Source organism: Leopardus geoffroyi, chromosome B3 (assembly GCF_018350155.1).
Source record: "Leopardus geoffroyi isolate Oge1 chromosome B3, O.geoffroyi_Oge1_pat1.0, whole genome shotgun sequence".
Lineage (NCBI taxonomy): Eukaryota > Metazoa > Chordata > Mammalia > Carnivora > Felidae > Leopardus > Leopardus geoffroyi.
In genome coordinates, this window is record NC_059337.1 from 46,206,410 (window position 1) to 46,230,769 (window position 24,360).

A 24,360-nucleotide genomic window follows, 5' to 3' on the forward strand; every position below is an offset into this window, starting at 1 on the left:
ATTTCCCCCCCAAATCTTCCTCCTACTCAGTGTAGTCCTTCTCTTCTCAACCCTTTTTTCCTCAGGCACTAAACTGCAGGCTAGTTTTCATTTTGTAGAATTTTATGTAAATGTGATTTTATATTATGTACTCTTTTTTTTTAAGTTTATTTATTTTTGAGAGAGAGAGAGAGAGAGAGAGAACGCACATGCTCATGAGTGGGGGAGGGACAGAGGGAGAGGGAGAGAGAGGATCTCAAGCAGGATCTCTGCACAGAGCCCGATATGGGGCTTGAAGTCATGAACCACGAAGTCATGACCTGAGCCAAAATCAGGAGTCAGATGCTTACCTGGCTGGGCCACCCAGGTGCTCCTGTATTATGTACTCTTAAAAAAAAATCTGACTTCTTTAATTTAGCACAATTTTTTTGAGATTCATCTATGTTTGTGTATATTAATAGTGCATTACTTTTTATTGAGTAGTATTTCATTGTATAGATGTTTATGCATTCACCTGTCAATGGACATTTGGGTTGTTTTTAGTTTTGGGTTATTAAAAATAAAAACTCTAAAGCTTTTGATAGTAGCCTATCAACTACTGATTGATTAAACATCATTTTACATATGATAAATTTGAAAAAAGACAAGAGGATGAAATATATACTAAGGACTTTTAAATGCCTTGGTCTGTTACCTGAGCTCTAGAAAGGAGACATTTTGGAAACTTAAGATGAACTTGTGGAAGCAAGAGAGCAGAAGAAACACTGATCTTATAGATTCTTTTTCCCCCAAACCAATACTCATCCTTCGAAATGCAGTTCAGAAATAATATTTCTAGAAGTCTTTTCTGGCCCGTCAGTTCTGGGTGTCCTCTCTTTACTGCCATTTATGTATCGGTGAGTTGTTGCTGTGTTTTGAATCCAGCAGTTTACAGGTCAGTGGTCCATATGATTGACCTCTGAGAAGAGGCATGGAAGGAAGACAGCTGTTGACTGGATGAGTAATTAAATTCAACCAATATTTAACTGTTTATGAACTGTGGATAATTGCGGCAACACTTAACACTTGGTGAATTTAAATAGATTCTTGTTTATATATGTCTAATATCCCAGCTAGACTGTAAGTTCTTTGAGGATGTGTACTCTGTGTCTATTTATTCTTGTATTGCTGATGTTTGGTAACTTAATAGTTTTTTTTTTTCTCATTACTTGTTTTGTAAAGAAATTGACGCAATGAAAAATAACACTGACATACAATTAGGAAATTTATGTGCATACACGCCCTAATTTTGAACAGGTTCTATTTTATGTGAATCTGTAAAGTAGTTAGGGATTTAGAGCACACCTTCATGTAGAAACAGTTTTAAGTTGCAGACAGTTCCTAGTTATTGCGGATGGAATGAAGGCCAAAAGGAGGTTATTGGAGTCAGCAGTTTATAGGTGTTTGGTTAATGGATGACCTTTGAAGAGGAATGGAAACCAGCTGCTGACTGAAAAATTAAATTCAACAAATGTTTATTGATTTGTGAATGTATAGGAAGGATTAAGACTTCAAAAGAAAATCCTTCAGGGGAATTTCCAGTCAGTAATATCGTCAGAATGTGATAAATGCTTAAGCAAAATGTCATCAGAGTACTGAGGGTAGTGCACCCTGAGGGAGCCTTAGGGATCCTTAGGAATACTTCTTAGGGGAGATGGCATTTGACTTGAACCTTGAACATAGGGTAGACTTTTGGCTGTTAGAGAAAAGAATCTCTGAAGACAGGAGAAAGGTAGCTATTACTCTGGCTGATAATATTTGTTTTTAGCTACCACAGCTCAGGGACTTCAGAAAAGAAGTGAAACTGGCATCTTCCTTGGCCTGGACTCACCCATTTTCTCTATCCCAGACTGAATAAATGGAAATAATGGTCATGTTGATTCAGTATGTTACAGGTTTTCAATACATGTTTCAGTTGTAAGTTTTACAGGTTTAATGATTAATTATTTTAAAAATTTGAGTGTGGTTGACACATGATTATTTATTAACATTATTTGAGTGCCTAATTTGTATAAGATAGTTTGAGATCCTGTGGACACAGAGGGTCTTATCCTAATGCACCTTAGAGTCTAGTGATTCTCTTTATAATTGATCAGAATAATAGAGCAACAATTCTCCTACTGACCTGATGCCCATGATCTGCTTGGCTCCCAACACTAACCCTTTCTTCTTAAAAACCAGGGATGGGGAAGGACATGCTTGTCTCAGCTTCCCATCTCTGTTTCCTGGGAGATGAGTATTGTGAGTATATGTGGAAAAGGGGACCATCTTCAGCTTCCTCTCCTTCCCAGGGACAGTCATACTATGCCTTTCTTCCCATGCTGTCCCCACCCTCCCCAAATAGAAACTGGATGTGGAGAATGGGGACAGGGTGTTTGGGAGAAAGGGACTCCTATCCCCTGGAGTTAGAAGAAAGGACATTTGGGGTGTGTCCTAGCTATTCCTTTATTCCTCCAAACTCCTCCTCTGTTCTAAAATAAAATAAAATAATAAAATAAAATAAAAATAAAATAAAATAATAAAATAATAGCCTACTTTCCCTTTTTACTCTCCATCAGTGAATCCTTGTTGGTTTTTGGCAACTTTAGGAATAAATGGCATTTTTGTGGGCAAGAACCCTACCCACCTACCCTCCAGATATTAACAAAACAGCTTTTTGTTCATTGTCTGTCTGTGGAGTCCATCTGTTTTAAACTCAATTAATACAATAAAAATTAGATTATTTCATTGGATTTGGTAATTTATAGCATGTTAATGGAGAGATTACACCAAATATTTTGAATGTTAGAGTCATCTCATAGGCAAGACCTTGGTTTTGCAGTCACATTTCTTTTTTTTTTTTCTTTTAAAGTTTATTTATTTTGAGAGAGAGAGAGAGAATGCATGTCCTCACACACCAGCACATGTGCAGGGGAGGGACAGAGTGAGAGGGACAGAGAGAATCCCAAGCAGACTCCGTGCTATCAGCGATCATGCGGGACTTGATCTCACTAACTATATGATCATGACCTGAGCTGAAACCAAGTGTCTGAGGCCTAACCGACTGAGGCATCCCTGTAGTCAAAATTCTAACCTGTCAGTCACAGTGAGGTGGGGGAAGCCTTACTGGGAATAGTGAGGATGCAAGGTCTACTCTAGTTAGGATGCAGTAAGCAGTGGGTGTTTTATGTACCAGTTCTGTTGGACAGAGAATCTGAACAGTAAATATTTCCCTCTTCCTGGAGTGGATGATTGAGAGTTAACTGGAACTGTTTCCTGCTTGAGGTAGTATCACAATATATGTATTATTTATATTTGTCCCTCCTACAGCAAAACAAAAGCAAGAGTTTGGCATGCAAAAGAACTGGAAGAAAGGCAATAGATTTAAAGCTGATCTTTGTTTTAAATAGGCTGAATATTCTACACCAATGATTCATTCTTTGTGAAAGAATATGCTGTTTGGCCTTTTCAGGGGAACTACAGTGCATCCTATGATTTAGCATCACAATGAGGGCTTATTCATTAGTTGAACAAAGGCTTTTTCTAGAAATGGGAATTATATTGTCAGTAATTTTAGAGGGAAAATGTCATTGTCCATTTTCATAGTTAATGTGGTGACCAGGGAAAATAGGGTCTTTTAGAAGTTTTGAAAGTATGTAGGGAAAATTCTACACTTGATTCCTTTTTTTTTTCTGTTGGGGCAGTTTTGTGCTGACAGGATTTGAAGCATATGTAAATATTGTTTTGTTGGTTTGGAAATATATTTTTTACCCTAAATATCCAACTTTCAAAAAAGTATATCTCTAGTTGATGATATATAAAATACAATTTATAAAGAAATAAAACACTATATTTTTCTTTAGATCTAATTCTTCATGTTTCTAATGTTTTAAAGTATGGTGTACTAAATAATAGTTTTATTATTTTCATTGTCCTATAGATTTATAAATAATAGGAGTTTTAGTATTGAGAGTTTTACTATATTTAGTAAAAAGGTATTAGTATTTTAGTATTTAAATATTTTAAAACCTGGGAACAATTATAATTTTCCCCATTGATATTAAGATCATAGTTTGCATAGTTTCAGCTGGCACGATCAGTTTTATTGCTGCTGTTCATGTGGTAAAGCAGTGAGTGCCTACAGTTAACTGGGTAAATAAGATTGAGAATGGACTCTGGAAATAAAGTATCCATGCCAGGTAGCACAAAGGAGCTGCTAGGAGTTACAGATTATGATTTTTGAGTGAGAATAGTCATAGTTACCAGTTTTTTCTAGGCCTATTCATTTGCAGGGGTGTAGGTAGAAAGTTCATTTTAAACAGGATTTGGTTGAGAGTTGGGATTGGGAAGGGAAAGGAAGTTTTAAGCCAATGCGGTGAAGTAATTATGATAATAATCCACTATTGGATTTAAGCTGAATAAACAGAAGAAAGAATATTCATTGATAGATAGTGAGCAAGGTGGTAACATTCGTAGATGGAAAGTTCTTAGTGGTGTTGCAGGATTGTTGGAGGGAGTGTTGTGAAAAGACAGCTCATGGAAAGAAAGTAGGATGTGCAAGTTGAGACTGTAAATGGGTTTCACTTATTAGTAATGACAGGTTCAAAAGAATTATTATGTAAGTGAGAACTTCAGGTAGGAGAAGATCATTGGAGAAAAGGTTAGTGTACTGGAAGGATCATCAACATTAATGTTGGAATCACTAAGAATTATGTTGGGATGATGTTGGAGAGTGACAGTGAGTTAAGAGCTAAAAATAAGGAAATAAAGGGAAGTAGTGACCTGGGGGGCAGCAAATACCTATAATGAGTTAGAGTAGTTGGTGGTATAGTCTCATGAGTATAAAAGCTGGGTTACAATGACAATAGTCCTTGAGGGTCCCAAGGCAGAAGGTGGTAGATAGTTGTGAGTGTTTAGAGACATGAGGGGCAGGGGAATGTCTTCCCTAAAACAGGAAGAGTTTTTGGGTCCCCCCCTTGATTCTTGCTGGAGCCTGCCTGATGGAGTTGGACAGTGCTGCAGGAGTTTCTTGACTCTCCCAGGTGGTGGACCAGAGGAGGTGATTTTCTTAAACATAGGTAGTCTCTTGATTCCAGCCGTACAACTTATTGGAGGTGGGGTGAGGCTGAGTGATCTTCCTATAGGCCGTCCTTTCACCCTGGGGAATAATGGCCTGCTAGGTGATGGTTGTGTTCTTAAGTTTCTACAGGCTTCCTTTCAACTGCTGCTGATGTTAGCCTATAGATGGTGTGCTATTATACTAGTATTTGTTTTACTTCTTTAAAATATATATTTTTAATATTTATTTTATTTTTGAGAGAGAGACAGAGTGTGAGTAGGGGAGGGGCAGAGAGGGGGGAGACACAGGATCCAAAGCAGGCTCCAGGCTCTGAGCTGTCAGCACAGAGCCTGATACGGGGCTTGAACTCATGAACCGCGAGATCATGATGTGAGCTGAAGTTGGACACTTAACCGACTGAGTCACCCAGGCGCCCCAATATGTGTTTGACTTCTGACTGTGGAGGAATGGTAGAAAGAAATCTACCCTAACATCAGCTACATGTATAGTGTCACAAATATGTATGTGTGGGTACACCTATGTATGTTTATTTATGTCTGTAAATATATTAGCTTTATGTATTTTATCAAATAGATGAGATACCCTTTAGGCAGTACTTGTTTGCTTACCTTAACCTTTAAAAAAATTTTTTTTACATGTTTATTTATTTTTGAGAGAGAGAGATGGAGTGTGAGCCGGGCAGGGGCAGAGAGAGAGGGAGACACAGAATCTGAAGCAGGCTCCAGGCTCTGAGCTGTCAGCACAGAGCCCTACACGGGGCTTGAACTCACAAACCACGAGATCATGACCTGAGCTGAAGTTGGACGCTTAATCAACTGAGCCACCCAGGCACCCTTGTTTACCTTAATCTTAATGCTCAAATGCCGAGCATCAGTGGCAATGTATTGATGACAAGAGTGTCAATGTGTCTAGTATTATTAATATCTGGAAAGTATTTATATTTTATTGGGTTACTATATAATAGGGACTGCTGGGTTTATATAAATCAGACGTGTATATTCTTCTTTGGCTTCCCTTAAGAAAATGATGTTACACTTTAAAACAGGGACATTTTTGTTTTGTTTCTGAATTCAGTAAGATAATACATTAAATGCCATGTACATTTACTGGTTCAAATGTTTGGAAGTTTAAATTCTCTTTTCCAGAAATACTTTGTAGTAGCTCTTTTTTGTTTTTGTAGAAACAGATTAAAAATATATTTGTTAGTGTGTTTTGAATGGAGGTAAATCCCAATTCCTATCATGATCAGATTATTTTTGTTATTTCTCAAGTGTGAATAGTATCAAGCTAATGAAATGATTTATATCTTGAAGTATTTTAGTTGAACTAAATTATATATAATATATATATATAAATTATATATAACAAAAATGTTATTTTGACATATGTATTATGTGGTGGACTTATAACCACATTGCTAACAAGCTTCACAGCTCTTTTGCTTTCTAAAACTGAAAATCTTGCATTGAGTAAATTTTGAAAAACTCTTTGAACAGTGATAATAGTACATTTACCTAAGCATGTAATATATTTTATCTGGGTAGTATAGGGTTTATGAGATTTATCTTTAGTTAAAAGATAGAATTATTACTGTACTGTATCAGTCTTCAACTTAACTATATGATGATTTTTTGGCAGGAGTTCTGACTGGGGATAAGTGAAAAGTAGTTATAAATGAAAACATTCAGAAAATGACAATAAATACACTGCTAAAGAATTTCTGATATCCTAGTCTAAGATTATTTTGGTACTGTCGGTGATTGGAAAAAATTGCTAAATGCCATTGGAAAGCAGGTATAAATGAATTGTTCTGTTCTCCTTGACAAACGTTTTCACCATGTATTAAGGCATTGCTAACTGCAGTACCAAATAGCTCCCATATTCAGTGACAAAATGCACTAAAAATTCATTAAACTGTGACAGTGTAATGTGAGTATTCCTTATTAGGCAGCTTTTCTTCAATAAGTAATTCAGGAATCTGGGATACTTTTTTAAAAAAAATGTTTATTTTTGAGAGAGAGAAGAGAGGGTAAATGAGAAGGGAAGGAGGCAGAGAGAAAGGGAGACACAGAATCCGAAGCAGATTCCAGGCTCTGAGCTGTCACCCAGATGCAGGGCTCGAACTCACAAACCATGACCTGAGCGGAAGTTGGATGCTTAACCCACTGAGCCACCCAGGCGCCCCAAGAATCTGGGGTACTTTATTTCATGCTGTTCCCAGGTTATCTCCCAGTAGACATTCAGGTGAAAAGAGCATGGAGGATCCTGGCTAGTGCACTTCCCTACTGCTCACATTCCTTCAACTTGAACTTGGTTATATGTCCTACCTAACTTGGAACGGAGCTGGAGAATTCGGTCTGCCTTTGAACACAGGATAATGAGGACCTGTTGGTCAATGGCTGCCGAACTAAACCAAGAGTAAAATTGTTTATTATTTTTTTTTTAATTTTTTTTTTCAACGTTTATTTATTTTTGGGACAGAGAGAGACAGAGCATGAACGGGGGAGGGTCAGAGAGAGGGGGAGACACAGAATCGGAAACAGGCTCCAGGCTCTGAGCCATCAGCCCAGAGCCTGACGCGGGGCTCAAACTCACGGACCGCGAGATCGTGACCTGGCTGAAGTCGGACGCTTAACCGACTGCGCCACCCAGGCGCCCCTGTTTATTATTTTTTTTTAATGTTTATTTATTTTCTGAGAGAAAGAGTTTGAGCTGGGGAGGGGCTGAGGTGGGGAGACAGAGGATCTGAAGCAGGCTCTGTGCTAACAGCAATGAAACCAATGTGGGGCTTGAATCCTAGAACCTGAGGTCATAACCTGAGCCGAAGTTGAACGCTCAACCAGATGCCCTGTAAAATTGTTTTTCAAGTAAAAATTTTGAATAGTTAAAAACTTTTTTATTGGTTAAGTGACATACTGATACGAAGGGTTTTTGGGGAGTTTATATATTTTAGTAAACACATTAGTCCCTCTGCCCCCATATTCTTTCTTTCATTCTTCCCTTTCCTCTTTCTTTCCTTTCCCTTCATTTTCTTTCTTCCCTCTCCTCCCCTTTCCTTCCCTTGCCTCCTGTCCTCTCCTCCTGTCCCTTCTCCTCCCCTCCCATCTTTTTTTCCTTTCTTATTTCTTTCCTTTTCCTTTTTCCTTTTTTGTTTCCTTTACCCTTTCTCTTTCCATTTCCCTTTCCCTTTCTTTTCCTTTCCTTTCCTTCTAGTAGTTGCGTGGCATGTGGGATGGGGAGACCAGGGACATTTAGGGAAAGTTCATTTGAAAATTGATTGTAATGATTTAATCACAGGGTTTGTTTTTTGAAAGGCTAAGTTAAATAGTTTTTTATTTGGGAGTGGGGTCATCAATGTTCCATGCTCATGTGTCTGTGCTCATGTCTGTGTGAGACATAGCAGTTTGGATTTGGCACTTATTAAGATGGTTTTAAGAAATATGATAAATCAAAAATATAGTTTAAAATAGTTCTTTTTTTTAAGTTTTTAATTTTAAAGAAAATACAGTTAACATGCACAGTTGTATTAGTTTCAGAGGTCAAAATAGCTCTTTTTTGTGTATGTTTTGGGAGATGTTTAATTCAACTCTAAGAATTTCATCACATGGTAAATATATATTTATTTCATTGAATTTAATTAGCCTAAGTAAGTGGTGAAATAGATTCTTATTAACTTAAATACTGACTTAATAAACAAATCTAAATTAGGGCACCACACACTGACCCATTAATGGAAAAATAAAAACATAATGTACTAATTGAATCATAAATTTAGTTGCTTATCACATTGGAACAGAAACTAAACTTTTGAAAATGTATAGTTTCATCCATTTTATATGGCAAAATATTTTGTGTATCAGTAATTCTGAGTACAGTTTTTACTTATCTGCTTAGTTGCTGCCACAGTCATCAGCAGAGGGACTCCTCCTTATACACATTGTTATCTTAGATAAACCATTTCTTTAGCCAGGAGTTCAGGGAAAACTAAGCCAAAGAATCAGTCCACATTCTTAGTTACTAGAGACTGGACTGTCCTAGCATGGGAGTAAAATAAAATAGTACAAAATTATGGATTTATAAATAATATCAAACTCTGAACCTGGCATTTTAATAAAAATTAAAGTAAGGAGCAAAATTTCAAGGGATCTAAATTCTGTTAACTGCAAAAGGTGCTTAAGTATGTGTATAAACTTGTCTATGAGTATGCCTGTATAATTTTTCCTTATTTATTAAAATGAGTGTTCTTGGTATGGAGGAACTTCTTCACGTGGTGGTTCAGGCAAGTTAGATTCCATTAAGAATCTGGGCAAGGCTTATTGGGATATTTTCAGGTTAAAATTATAGTATCAGAAGATGGTATTGTGGTGATAATAACCCCAAATATTCTAAATGGTGAGAATTAAAACTCTGGGCATATTCATATTGAAAAACTTTGCAGCCTTTGTGGTAGATTCTTATTAGATACATGTTGGATGATATTGTATTTTCCCACAGCCAAACTTTGAAATGGTAAAATAATAAATGTATTAATTTTTTTCTCATTTAGCACTTCAGTTGTGTGTTTTCCACTTTGAAATCATTTAAGTTTGTTCCAACAATATTGCAGTCTTTTAGTCCTAATTTTATTTTGGAAATTTCAAATGTAAATTCATCCCCTAAAACACATATCCCTAAGCATATGTACATTTTCCCAAATAGCTAGTAGTGTTTCACCCCTAAAAATTTTAACATTAATTCAATAATACCATATACTGTACAGCCTAGAATAACATTTTTTCAGTTGTACTAAAAATACCTTTTTGACATTTGTTTATTATGTCTTTTTTAGTGTCTCTATTGCCAGGCTCCCCACCCTTAGTTCTCAACTTTTTCTGTTTTTTTTCCCCCCTTTAAGTGACATTGCTGATTTTCACATGTCTAGGTCCGTGACTTAGGATATTCTGCATTTTGGTGTGTGTTTGATTGTTTATTCATGATTAGATTCAATGAGCATATTTTGTCAAGAATACTGTAGAGGGAAAGCTGGGCATTCCTTATTGCATTGCGTCAAGAGGCACATATCTTTCTACTACTGGTAGTGCTTCGCTTCATTACCTGGTGAATGAAGTGATCATTACCACATCTTTAGTGTGAAGTTATCTTTTTCCTTTATAATTAGTAAGTAATTTATGGGGTGATACTTTCAGTGACCATGAATATCCTGTTACCTCATATCTTTCACCTAGTGGTTTTAGTATCCATCGATGATCCTTACCTAAGTCACTTTATACATGTGAGGTTATAAAGTGGTACCTTTTTAATAAAGTCCATCATCTCACATTTATTGATTAGAATTTTACAGCTTTTGCAGTCTTGACCTCTAATAAAAAACTAATTTAAAGTTTAAGTCAGAGTTATTAATATCAGTAAATGTAGGTTGTCCATACCACTACTTCTTAACTGCCAGTTTAAATTTGTATTGTATTGGGGCACCTGGGTGGCTCGGTTGGTTGAACGTCCGACTTTGGCTCAGGTCATGATCTCACAGTTGGTGAGTTCGAGCCCTGCGTCGGGCTCTGTGCTGATAGCTCGGAGCCTAGAGCCTGCTTTGGATTCTGTGTCTCCCTCTCTCTCTGCCCCTCCCCCACTCATGCTCTGTCTCTCTTTCAGAAATGAACAAATGTCCAAAAAAAAAAAATTTTTTTAATAAATAAATAAATAAATAAATAAATAAATAAATAAATAAATTTGTATTTTATTATGATGAGCACTGGGTGTTATATGTAAGTGGTGAATTGCTTAATTCTGCTCCTGAAACCAGTATTACATTATATGTTAACAAGAATTTAAATAAATTTGAAATAAAATTATTACTATTTCCAAAGAAATAGGCCACTAGTATCCACTATAGGTTCTAGATTTTTTTTTCTTTTTTAAAAAGTTTATTTATTTATTTATTTATTTATTTTTTTAATTTTTTTTTTCAACATTTATTTATTTTTGGGACAGAGAGAGACAGAGCATGAACGGGGGAGGGGCAGAGATAGAGGGAGACACAGAATCGGAAACAGGCTCCAGGCTCTGAGCCATCAGCCTAGAGCCCGACGCGGGGCCTGAACTCACGGGCCGCGAGATCGTGACCTGGCTGAAGTCGGACGCCCAACCGACTGCGCCACCCAGGCGCCCCAAAAGTTTATTTATTTTGAGAGAACGAACGTGAGGAGGGAAGGGGCCAGGTAGAGAGGGAGAGAGAGAATCCCAGGCAGGCTCCACGCTGTCAGTGCAGAGCCTGTCGCAGGGCTCCATCTCACAAACCATGAGGTCATGACCTGAGCCAAAACCAAGAGTCATAGGCTTAACCAACTGAGCCACCCGGGAGCCCCAAGGTTCTAGATTTTAAGAAACTGCCTGCAGTATTTCTAATTATAGTTCTGTGTATTATGTCTTAAACTACTTAAGGGCTTTTCAGTGCTTCCCCTCTCACCCGTGTCTTGGTATTTTTATTTTGACAGTTCTCTTAATTATGGTAACTTGATTAAATTATGAAATATGTTCATGAATATGGAGAACCCTAATAAGGGAGAAGTACATGAAATTTTAAAGAATGGAATAAACTTTTAAAAGACTAAACTAAAATGGAACAGCTATCTGGAAATAGAACCAATTCGGTTAAAAATAATCACTGCTTAATTATAAAGGGAACACAAATGATGATAAAATTGTTCCTGGCTAATAGCATTCACTTGAATTACACATGGAAGAAATTTAAACTCAGTCTGCTTTTACTATGCCATGGAGCATGTTCCTAAATCACTTTTCCTTGAGTCCAGTTGGTATTCATTGAAGGAATTCAAGCCAGTAGAATATTATATTAGTCTAACTGTAGTTCAGCTTGAGGTGTACATGTGCAGCATATGAAATTTAATGTGGAGGGAATGTTATAAATTACAAAATGAAGTAAATTTCAGTATTAACATACTTTATATATCTGAAGCAGGAGATGTTGGGAAAATTAAACCTAGAATAAAGAATATTATTGTTCTTTTTTAGAATTCACAAATCATCTATATGACAAAAATCTAGAGACCAATGATATTTTATTGAGGGAAAACTTACAAACCTGCCAGGTTTTAAAATGAGAATGCTCAACAAGCGTTGGTGGCTTTCATGAATTGTGACATTGTTTTTCATTTATCAGGTAATTAGTAATATCAAGCATGTAATAGTAATGAAATTGCTTCTTTGTGTTGTAGACTATCCCCATAAATATGGTCCACAGGGGGGCTGTGCAGATCATTCAGTATTTGAAAGGATGAGGAAGTACCAGATGACTGGTGTAGAGGAAGTAACACAGGTAAGGATTTTAATACTAGCTTGCATTTAAGAAATGGAAATGGTCTTCGGCATGTGTTCCTGCATTAAAAAAACATATGTTCTGGAATTTCTGAAAGATTTATACCTCTGTGGAGAGATGATGATGATGATGATGATTATAAGTTAAAACTTCTTTAAAATTCTTTTAATGTTTATTTATTTTTGAAAGAGAGAGACAGAGTTGGGGAGAGGCAGAGAGAGAGGGAGACACAGAATTCAAAGCAGGCTCCAGGCTCTGAGCTGTCAGTACAGGACTTGACGCAGGGCTTGAACCCACAAATCTTAAGATCATGACCTGAGCTGGTCGCTTAACTGACTGAGCCACCCAGGCGCCCCAGTGACTATTGTGTTTTTTTTTTTAAACTCTTTTTTTGACCTTCTTAAAAATAGTTATTCAAAACACAAATTTAAATGAAAAAATTATATTTATGGTAAACATTTATTATGTATTTTGTCATCCTTCTATAAGTAGTAAGATAGAGTAATGTTGCTTGAGTTTCTTGAGTCACAAATGCAGATTTGTGCATTTCTTGATCTGCAGAGTGGGACAAACAATTCTATTTCAGGGGATCTGTCAAATACAAGTGAGATTTTATTTTTGCATTTGTTGAACAATTATGTATCAATCTTCTAACATGTTAAAGACTGGTAGGTTCTGGGAGTATGTGGAAATGAAGATACAAGCTTGTTCTCAAAAAGTTAATACAACTTGACCCTTGAACAACATGGTAGGTAGGGGTGCCGACCCTCATGCAGTTGAAAATCCACGTGTAACTTTTGACTCCCCCAAAACTAATAGCCTACTATTGACTGGATACCTTACTGATAACACAAATAGTTGATTAATGGATTTTGTATGTTATATGATCATATAGTGTATTATTACAGTAAAGTAAGCTAGATTAAAAAATGTTATTAAGAAAATTAGAAGGAAGAGAAAATACATTGACAGTACTGTAGTTTATGTATGGAAAAAAAAATCCACATATAAATGGACTCACACAGTTCAGACCTCTGAAGGGTTTGTTCAGGGATCAACTGTAGTTTAATTGGAGACAGAAACAATTGAGAATGATAAGAGATAGAGGAGGATTAAGCATAAAAGGAATAGTTAATTTAGTGTAGGAAGTATTTGAGGACAGCAATCAGAAACTAAAAGAATAAGGAGATGTTAGGTTGGCTGCAAAGAGATAGGAAGACAGGAGGAGTAGTGTATACAAAGGAGAGATAAGACCAGTAAAAATTTTTAACTCCAGGGGCACCCAGCTGACTCAGAAGACAGTGAAAGAGCATGTGACTTTTGATCTCAGGGTCATGAGTTTGAGCCCCTTGTTGGATATAGACATTACTTAAAATAAATAAGTTAAAAAAAAAAAAAAAGATTTTTAACTCCAGGGTGGAGTGCAAACCTAGAGACTAGGAGACTAATTAGAAGTTGTTTCAGTTGACAATAGTGGCCTGTACTAAGGTATTGATGATATGAATAGAGAGGACAAGACTACAGATTGCTAAATATAAGAGTTTAGCAGTGGCTCGATACAATATTCATATATGAAAGTAGGTTGCATTTCTTTATATCAGCAGTAGATTACCAGAAATGTAATGAAAGAGAGGACATCATTAATAATAGTATCAAGAATACCATGTATTGAAAGAAGCAGTGTAACAAAGGATTATAAGGGTTAAATAAGGAAAATTGTAGAACTTTGGAAGAAATGTTAAAGAAGATTGATTTTAAATAAAAGGAGAGATATACCATATTTGTGGAAAATAATACCTAATATTATAAAAATACCAATTTTCCTCATATTGATTTGTAGGTTCACTGCAATTCCAATATAAATTACAACAGGGTTATTCACACCACACGATGGGTTGAGAATGTTATACAGAAAAGTAAAGGCTAAGAAGAAGTAGCGACCACCTAAAGATTGTAAACTGTAAAGAGGGATTTACTCTGGAAGATTTTATGACTGGTTATAATACTTGAGAGTGTGATATTAGCATAGGATGAACAAATTGACCAGAGGAATAAAATCGAATACTGAGGAAGAGACCCATACACGTGTGAAACTTTGTTGTTAAGTAGTAGAGGTGGAGTCTCAAACCACTGTGGAAAAGTAGAGACCATTGAATAATTGGAGCCAGAAAAAAATGTACATTTGAAAAAAAACGAAGTCAGGTCTCCATCTCACATCATGTATAAAACTCCAGATATATTAAAGTACTAAATGTCTAAATGAAAACTTTGAAACTCTTAGTGGAAAAAGTAAATAGAGATTTTAACTTCCAGCTGTGATGGAGTAACTGATTTCCAACTAGACTACTTGCAAAATATATGAAAGAATTGTCTCTCTAAATCTCTCTGTGATTTCCCTGATGGGTTTTTTTGTTTGTTTGTTTTTTGTTTTTTTTTTTTTTTTTAGCTGGTGGCAAAATTTTAGGTATGGCACAGAGGAAGGGGATCTCAAGAAGAGTAAGAAGTACATAGCAGTCTTGCTGAGTTGAAGAGACAAGTCAAAGTTTAGGGAGGGTGAGGTATCTGGACTTAGGGCAGAGTACCTGAGAGGAGAGGATTACACTGAGAAAAAGCTCCAGATATCTGGACAGAGGTTGCCTTGAGTTTTAGCTGAATACTCATCTGTTGGATGCATAGGGTGAGATTCTATTAGACAACTACTAGAGAAAGACAAACTACTCAAGAAACTATAAATTGAACAACTGTAAGGAATTACACTTGGTCGAGAACCGGACATGCTAGGAGTAGGTTGACCTTACCCTAGAGTAAAGACTACTCCAAGCCTTCCTTTATAAAGCTGAAAAATGAAGCTTGAGAAAGATCAAAGTGATTTCAAGTAAATTAGCTCCCTGTCAAAATAAAACTCAATAATATTTATTAAAGGAAGACACAGAATGCAGATACTCAGCAATGTAAATATCTAGTAATGTTACATTTGAATGTCTAACATTCAAAAAACATTACTGGATGATAAAAAGATAAAAATGTGATCAGAAACAGAACCAAAAATTATAGGCATTAGTACACAAGGACTTTAAAACAACTATCATTAATATGTTCAAAGAGTTACAGAAAAACATGAAAACAAACAGGAGAGAATAGAAATTATAATAAAGACCCAGATGTAACTTATAAACTATGAAAAGTACATTTTCTGAATTGGAAAATTTAATGGAGAGACTTAAGAGCAAATTAGTTATTGCAGAAGATAACATGAGTAAACTTGAATAAGGGACAGTAGAAGAATAGAAACAATCCAAATCTAACCGGAAAGAACGAAAATAAAGAAAACAATTGGATTCCAAGGAGGAAGGAAAGTAGAAAAAATATTTGAAAGAGTAATGTTTCCAGAATTTTAAGATATGAAGAAATATTTTAACCCATAACCTAAGAAGCTCAGTGAAACTTGAGCAGGATAAACATAAAATCATACCAGGACATATTAAAAAATCAAATTACTGGAAATGAGAACATCAGAAAAGCAGCCATAGAGGGGCACCTGGCTAGCTCCATTGGTGGAGCATTGAATCTTGGGATTGTGAGCTTGAGCCCCACGTTGAATGTAGAGATTACTTAAAAATAAAGTTCTTAAAAATAAAAGCCATAGAAAAGAATATACGTTTACATACAGGGAAGCAAATATTATAAGAAAAACTGCTGACTGCTTATCACACATTGCAAACTGAAGACATATATGGAATGACATCTTTAAAATGTTGAAAGAAACCTTTCCAACTAAGATCCTTTATTCTGTGAGAATAATATTTAAAAATGAGTGCGAATTAAATATCTTAAAATTTATTTTAATGTTTATTATTTTTGAGAGACAGAGACAGAGCATGAGGTGGGGAGAGGCAGAGAGAGAGGGAGGCACAGAACCCAAAGTAGGCTCCAGGTTCTGAGCTCTCAGCACAGAGCCCAACATGGGGCTCAAACCCTGGACCGTGAGATCATGACCTGAACCAAAGTCAGATGCTTAACCGACTGAGCCACTCAGGTGCCCCTAAAGATCTTTTTTAGGCAAAAGCTGAGAGAATTTGCTTCTAGGAGATTTACATTGCAACAAATGTCAAGGGATGTTTTTCAGATAGAAAAAGAATACCAGATGGAGATGCAGATTTATACAAAGAGGTGAAGAGCCTAAAATAGTAAATACATAGGTAAAATATAAAGGACATTTTTATCATTTAAGTACTTTCTTTAAGAAGATGATTATTTAAATTAGTAACAATGTAAAATGAATTTATAATATACGAAGAATCAAAATTTATGATAATAGCACAAAGGATAAGAAGGGGAAGAGTGGAAGTATATTGTTGTAATCTTCTTAACACTATACAGGAAGCAGCATAATTTTGTCAGGTAGACTCAGCAAACTCAGCAAACTGCAGCCCTTGGGCCAGCTGCCTGTTTTGTAAGTAAAGTTCTGGAACTCAACCACAGTCATTCATAGATGCATGTTTGTGGCTGCCTTTGCACTATACTGGTAGAGTTGGGTAGTTGTAACAGAGACAATGTGGCCCAAAAGTCTTAAGTATTTACTATCAGTCCTTTTAAGAAGACGTTTGCAGAAATGTCCCCTGTCCTGGAATTAGCACTGAAAAAAATAGTGGAGATACATTTAACAGGACAATAAAGGAAATCATATGTACAGTTGACCCTTGAACAACATGGGTTTGAACTGCACAAGTCCACTTATATGTGGATTTTTTTTCTGTAAATACTGTACAGTACATAAACTACAGCATTGTAAATGTATTTTCTCTTTCTTCTGATTTTATTTAGCTTTATTATAAGATTATAGTGCATAATACATATAATACGCAAAATACATTTTAACTTACTAGTAATCGGTAAGGCTTCCAGTCAACAACAGGCTATGGTATTTAAGTTTGGGGGGAGTCAAAAGTTATATGTGGATTTTCAACTGTGTGAGTGGTCAGCATCCCTAATCCCTGGGTTGTTCAGGGGTTAACTGTAATTTAAAATACTCAGTTAATCCAAAAGAAGGTAGGAAAAAAAAAGAACAAAGAACATATGGGACAAATAGAACATAAATACCAAGATGGTAATTTTAAATCTAACCATATTAATGATTACATTAAACGTCAATGGACTACACATATTGATTTAAAAAGCTGAATGTAAGAGCGATTAAAGAAGTAAGACCAAATCTGTCTAAAAGAAACGCAGTTTAAATATAAAGACACAGAGGTGTGCCTGGTGGCTCGGTCAGTTAAGTGTCTAACTTCGGCTCAGGTCATGATCTCACGGTTTGTGGGTTCAAGCCCCACATTGGGGTCTGTGCTGACAGCTCAGAGCCTGGAGCCTGCTTTGCGTTCTGTGTTTCCCTCTCTCTCTATCCCTCCCCTGCTTGCACTCTGCCTCTGTCTCTCAAAAATGAATAAACGTTAAAAAAATTTTTTTTAATGTAAAAGACACAGTGTAAAAGGATAACAAAACATGTATCATACAAGCACTCATCATAAGAATGTTAGAGTAACCATATTAATCTCAAAGAATGTATATTAGTTTACAGAATATTACTGTAGACAAGGGGGGGGGGACATTTTACTTCAAGAGAAATAATCCCTAAAAGTTAGTTAATAGTGCAGTTATTAATAGAGCTATGAAATATATTAAGGAAAAACTGACACAACTGAAAGGAAAAATGGAAAAATCTACAAATTATAGTCAGAGGTACACTCATTTCTGAGTAAACAAGTAAGTTGACTGATAAGTTGATAGAGCAAGTAGACAGAAAATCATTTAGGATATAGGGCACTTGAACACCACTCTGAACCAACCCAACCTAATTGACACTTAAAGAACTTTCCACTCAACAGTAGCAGATACATATTCTTTACAAGTGTACATGAACATTTGCTAACATATGCCAGGCTGCAAAATAAGTCCCAATAGGTTTAGAAGGATTGAAGTTACATACAATAAGTTCTTAAGTCTCAAGGAAATTAAATTAGAAATCAGTAATAAAAAATTAGGAAAATCCTAAAATTTTTAGAAATTAAGTCATATGTAAATAAGACAATTGGAAAATAATGCAATTGGAAAACATTTTGAAGTGAATGATAACAAAAATACAAGACAATAAAATTTGTTAGATTCAGCTTAAGTTGTATAACCACTGAAAGAAAATTTAAATGCAAGAAATGTTAAAGGATGTTCTTTGGGTAGAAAAAGGTACCAGATGGAAATTTAGGTCTATACAAAGAAGTAAAGAATGCACATTAAACATCTGCTAACAACAAAGAATGTAAAGTCTTAAATGATCATATTGGAAAAGAAGAAAGATCTAGAAATCACTCATACAAGCATCCACCTTAAAAAGCTAGAGAAGAGGGGTAGCTTGGGTGGCTTAGTTGGTTGAGTGTCCGACTCTTGATTTGGCTCAAGTCATGCATGATCTCATGGTCATGGGATCAAGCCTCTTGTTGGGCTTCTGAGCATGGAGCCTGCTTAAGATTCATATTCTCTCCCTCTCTCCCCCTCTCTCCCCCTCTCTCTCTGTCTCTCCGTCTCTCCCTCTCCCTTCCCCCTCTTTCCCTCCCTCTTTCTCTCTCTCCCCCCCCCACTCCCTCCCTTTCACTCTGTCCCTCCCTTGGCCCTCTCCCCCACTTGCACACTCTCTCTTAAAAAAAAAAAAAAAGCTAGATTAGGAAGTACAAATTGAACTCAAAGTATGAAGAATAAAACAATAGGTAAGAGATATATCGATGATATAAAAACGAGAAAAATCAATAGAAAAGGTTAATATAATTGATAAACTTTTAGCTAGTCTGATCAAGAAATAAAGAGAAAACACAAATTAATAGTGTCAGGAATGAAAGAGGGGATATTACCATACACATTAGTAGTTTAAGTTTTCAGTACATTGAGCCAATAAATTCAACAGCCAACTTAATAGGCAGATTCCTTTACACATACAAATTAAGAAAAACAAGCAAAAATAGAATAGTAGGTGTGTATACCATGAGATTAGATTGATACTTAATAATTTTCCGTTAAGGAATGTTCAAGCCCAGATATAGTTTCACTCTTTTTTTAAAAATTTTATTTAATGTTTATTTTTGAAGAGAGAGAGAGAGAAATAGGCAGAGAGAGAGGGAGGCACAGAATCCAAATCAGGCTCCAGGCTCAGCTGTGAGCACAGAGCCCGATGTGGGGCTCGAACTAACGAGCCATGAGATCATGACCTGGGCCAAAGTTGGATGTTTAACCGACTGAGCCACCCAGGCGCCCCGTAGTTTCACTCTTGAAGTCTAAACATTTAAAAAATAATATCAGTCTTACCCAAAGCCCTTAAGAAAATAAAGGAGAAAGGAAAACTTAGCACATTCTGTCAGGCCAGCATTATCCTGATACCCACACTATACAAAGAGATTGTAAGAAAACTAAACTACAAACAAACATCCCTTATAAATATGTATGCAAAATTTCTTAAAATATTAACAAGTCAAACTCAGCAATATTTAAAAGAAGATAACACATCACGGTCATAGCACAATTAGGCAAGAAAAAGAAATGAAAGGCATGTAGATTATAAAGAAAATAAACCGCATTTATTTGTAGGTGAATTGAGAGTATGCTTAGAAAGTCCTAATGAATCTAGGAAAAGTTACAAAATTAGTAAGTGAATTTTCCAAGCATACAGGATAGATAAAAAGTCAGTATGCAAAAATCAGTTGTATTCTGTATACTACCAATGAACATTTAGAAAATGAAATTCAAAAAAACCCTGTAGGGGTGCCTGGGTGGTTCAGTTGGTTACACATCTGACTCTTGATTTTGGCTCAGGTCATTATCTTGTGGTTCATGAGTTCAAGTCCTGCATTGGGCTCTAAGTTGACAGTGTGGAGCCTGCTGGGGATTCCCTCTTTCAATCTCTCTCTCTGCCCCTCCCCCATGCTCTCTCACTGTCTTTCTGTCTCTCTCAAAATAAATTTAAAAAAAAACCTCTAAAAGTATCATTAAGAATATAAAATACTTCGAATAAATTTAATAAGATATGCACAAGGCATATATATGAAAACTGTAAGACATTGCCAAGAAGAATAAAATATCTTAATAAATAGAGGAATATATTGTGTTTATTGTTTGAAAGACTCAATATATCAATTCTCCCCAGGCTCTTCTGTAGAGTCAATGCAACACCTATCAAAATCTTAGTGGGGATTTATCTAGTAATTGATAAACTGATTCTGAAAGTTAGGCTGAAATGTAAAGGATCTAGAATAGCCAAAAGAACTTTCAAAAAAGCACATACTAGAGGATTTACACTGCCTGATATTAAGACTTACTATAAAGCTATAGTAATCAAGATAGTGTCCTCTTGACCTAAGGTTAGACGTATAAATCAGTGGAACAGAATAGAGAGTCCATAAGGTCAGTTGATTTCCTCAAAAGTCCCACTGTAATTTAAAGGTGAAAAGAGCAGTCTGACAAATGGTACTGGTATAATTAATTGGATATCCGTGTGGAAAAAAAAATCGAACCTCAACCTATACACTTAACACCTCATACAAAATTTAACTGAAAATAGATAATGAGTCTATATACTTAAGGCTAGAACATAAACTTCTAGAAAAAAACATAGAAGTTTTTGTGACTTTGCCATAGGCAACAATTTTTTAGGACGCAAAAATACCCATTCTAGGGGCACCTTGGTGGCTCAGTTGGTTGAGCATCTGACTCTTGACTTTGATGCATCGAGCCTGCTTGGGCTCTTCCTCTCTCTTTACCTCTCCCCCTGCTCATGTGCTCTCTCTCTGTGTCACAAAATAAATATTAAAAAAAAAAATACCCCGTCTCCAAAATTTATCAATTTGATTTTGTCAAAATTAAAATCTTCTCAAAAGACACACAGTTAAGAAAATATAAAAAGCCACAGACTGTGAAAAAATGTCAACAGTACATCTATCTGGCAGAAGGCTTCTCCAGAATATACAAAGAAGTATTATAACTCACTTAAAATAATGCATCAAATTCCAGTTAAAAAATGGGCAAATTGTTTGAAATGATATTTAAAAACATTTTGGATTTTGGGATAGAGAAACTCTTAGAATATGATGTAAAATCTTTTGACTATAAAAAATTTGATATATTTCACCATATGAAAATTAAGGGTAAAAGACACCTCAAAATGAAGACAATTACAAGCTTTGAGACAATATTCAGAATACATAAAATTACCACAAAATTGTTTTCAAGAGACAGAGTAATCCTTTTCCTGTTCAGAACTGCTAATAAAAACCAATCTGGTCTCAAGATAAAATTTTTTTTAAATAAATATTTTAAAAGTACATATGTACATGTTTATATGTGTGTCTGCATGTGTGTGTTTGTGTATTGGCTTGGAGGCATTGGGGAGAGAACAAGGCTGTGAAGAATTAGGGGGCTAGATCTTAGGAAAATATGAGGATGACTGAGTGAGCATGGCATTTGGATCTACCTTTTCTCCAGCTCTATCTTCCAGTTCCTGATAAAGTAGCTGAGAGACTGAGAAGCTGAGTAGAACTCTCCAGATTCTTGAGCCTTAGGGTAAAAATAGTACATGAGGCCTTCTCTGTAGTGCTTTAGGTTTGGATCTTGAAGGGCTACTCCCTGGAAGTAAGGGTGGGTCAAAAAAATGTTCTATCTCTTCCTGTCAAAGGGATTACAGCTTTACATCACAGCTGCTTAATCTGTGATTAAAGTAAGGTGATCCAGGATTACTAGTGCATCAAACCTAACGGTGAAGGCCAGAAGCAAAAATAAATTTTCTCTTGAGAAAAATATCATCGCCTGAAGCCTAAAATTCTATCTGTGGTTTTTCATGTACGCTGTCTGGCACTCAGCTGAAAATAATAAGCATATGAACAAATGAGACAACATGATGGAAGAACAAGAGGAGAAAAGTTGTATACCAAACATCAGTGATGCAAGAGTAAATGGCATAAAGTGTACACCCTCAAAGAGTTTACATTGTACTGGGGTATCAGACATGTAAACAGCCTAAAGGTTTCTAGGTAATGAAATGATCACACACAGATACATACTTTAATATGTTCAAGTACATAAAGATGGAATTTAAAATTGCAGCAGAAAACTGAAAATGAACAAAAGAGTCTGATGGAAATTCTAGAATTAAAAAACATAACAGAAATTAAGAATTTGATGGATTTAGATCTGGGTGGTATATCATAAGAAAACAGAATGAACCACTCAGAAGCAAAAGGATAGAAAATACAGAAAAGAGATAGGAGACTCATCAAGAAGGTCTAGCATATGTATAATTGATTTCTCAGGAGGGGAAAAAATGACAGTGAAATAAGGACAGATATGGCAGAGACTTTTCCAAATATGAGAGAGGATATCAACAAGTTTGGTAAGCCCTGTAGTTAGAGCAGGATAAATACTTCATAGTGAAAATAACACCCTAGGATGTTATTAGAAAAGTCTAAAAACTGAAAGATATATACTCTTAAAGGCAACCAGTAAAAAACGTCCAGTCACCTTTACAGAAGCAACAGTAAAAATGACAGCTCATTTTTCATTGGAGACCATTGAAACCAGAAGACAGTAGGGTGTGGTGAAGCTGAGTAACTGCCACCCTCGAATGCTGTACTCAGTGAAAATAGATAAAGGCAAAATGAAGGTGGTAACTGAGAGAACAGAGAAACATGGAGTTGTCAAGGGAGAAGCAAAGTATGAAATGTGAGAGTAAATTTGGAATTGTGGCTTAAAATCTAATTTAATTTGTTTAATAGAATTTATTTAATGTTTTTGTTTATTTTTGAGAGAGAGAGAGAGCGCACGCGCACACATGTGCAAGCAGGGGAGGGGCAGAGAGAGAGGGAGACACAGAATCCGAAACAGGCTCCAGGCTCTGAGCTGTCAGAACAAAGCCCAACGTGGGGCTTGAACCCATGAGTGGTGAGATCATGACCTGAGTTGAAGCTGGATGCTTAACCGACTGAGCCACCCAGGTGCCCCAAATCTAATTTAATTTGAATTCTCCATAACTATGTCATCAAAACTCAGTTAAAATGGAGTCCTCAGGGGGCGCCTGGGTGGCGCAGTCGGTTAAGCATCAGACTTCAGCCAGGTCACGATCTCGCGGTCCGTGAGTTCGAGCCCCGCGTCAGGCTCTGGGCTGATGGCTCAGAGCCTGGAGCCTGTTTCCGATTCTGTGTCTCCCTCTCTCTCTGCCCCTCCCCCGTTCATGCTCTGTGTCTCTCTGTCCCAAAAATAAATAAACGTTGAAAAAAAAAATTTTTTAAATGGAGTCCTCAGATGTCAGCAAATGTTTAAGTGCTTGGATTCAGTAGCAGTGTTAATTCTTACTTACTGAGTATCTGCTGTTTGCCTGCCAAGTCTGTGTTAGGTGATAGCAATATAGTGAGAAGCAAACAGGGATTGTTCTTTCTGGAGCTCCTGTTCTAGTGGTTGAAGTAATGGTGGTAGGCTGGAAACAGAAATTAAACCAATCACCACACAATATACCATAAGGTTGCACTATGGAAGGGACATGGGTGCATTCTGTGAGGTGGTGTAATCGATGGGTCTGAAGGAAAAAGCTTGGTTAGGAGAAGGCAGCTGTATGTGCATGTGCAAAGACTGGCAGGAGACAGACGATGTTGGAGGATTGGAAAGAAGTCTGTTTAGCTGTAGCACAGAGAGCTAGGGTTGGGTTATGTGGTAGAGTCTCTCTTTGGAATAATATAGAATGAGAAGAAACCGGGCATGTAAGCAGAGACTGCAATGTTGATTTGGTGGCACATGTAAAGCATTTAGAGCTTTATCCTTAGAGCATTAGGAAGCCATTGAAATATATTATGCAGGTGGGTAATTTTGCAAGTTGGCATTTTGGAAAGAGTGTGGTTTGGAGAATAGAGGGAAGGCCGGTAGTGGA

General features: G+C 36.3%; 1 protein-coding gene across 2 annotated transcripts in view; it reads left to right on the forward strand.

The window, feature by feature from the left end:
* The window catches only part of ADAM10 (ADAM metallopeptidase domain 10), a 141,474-nt gene that overhangs the window by 68,090 nt on the left and 49,024 nt on the right, over positions 1-24,360 (forward strand). For both annotated transcript variants that reach the window (XM_045449599.1, XM_045449600.1), the window contains exon 5: positions 12,310-12,410. In XM_045449599.1, the coding sequence (XP_045305555.1) occupies positions 12,310-12,410 (101 nt within the window). The remainder of the gene's footprint in view (positions 1-12,309; positions 12,411-24,360) is intronic.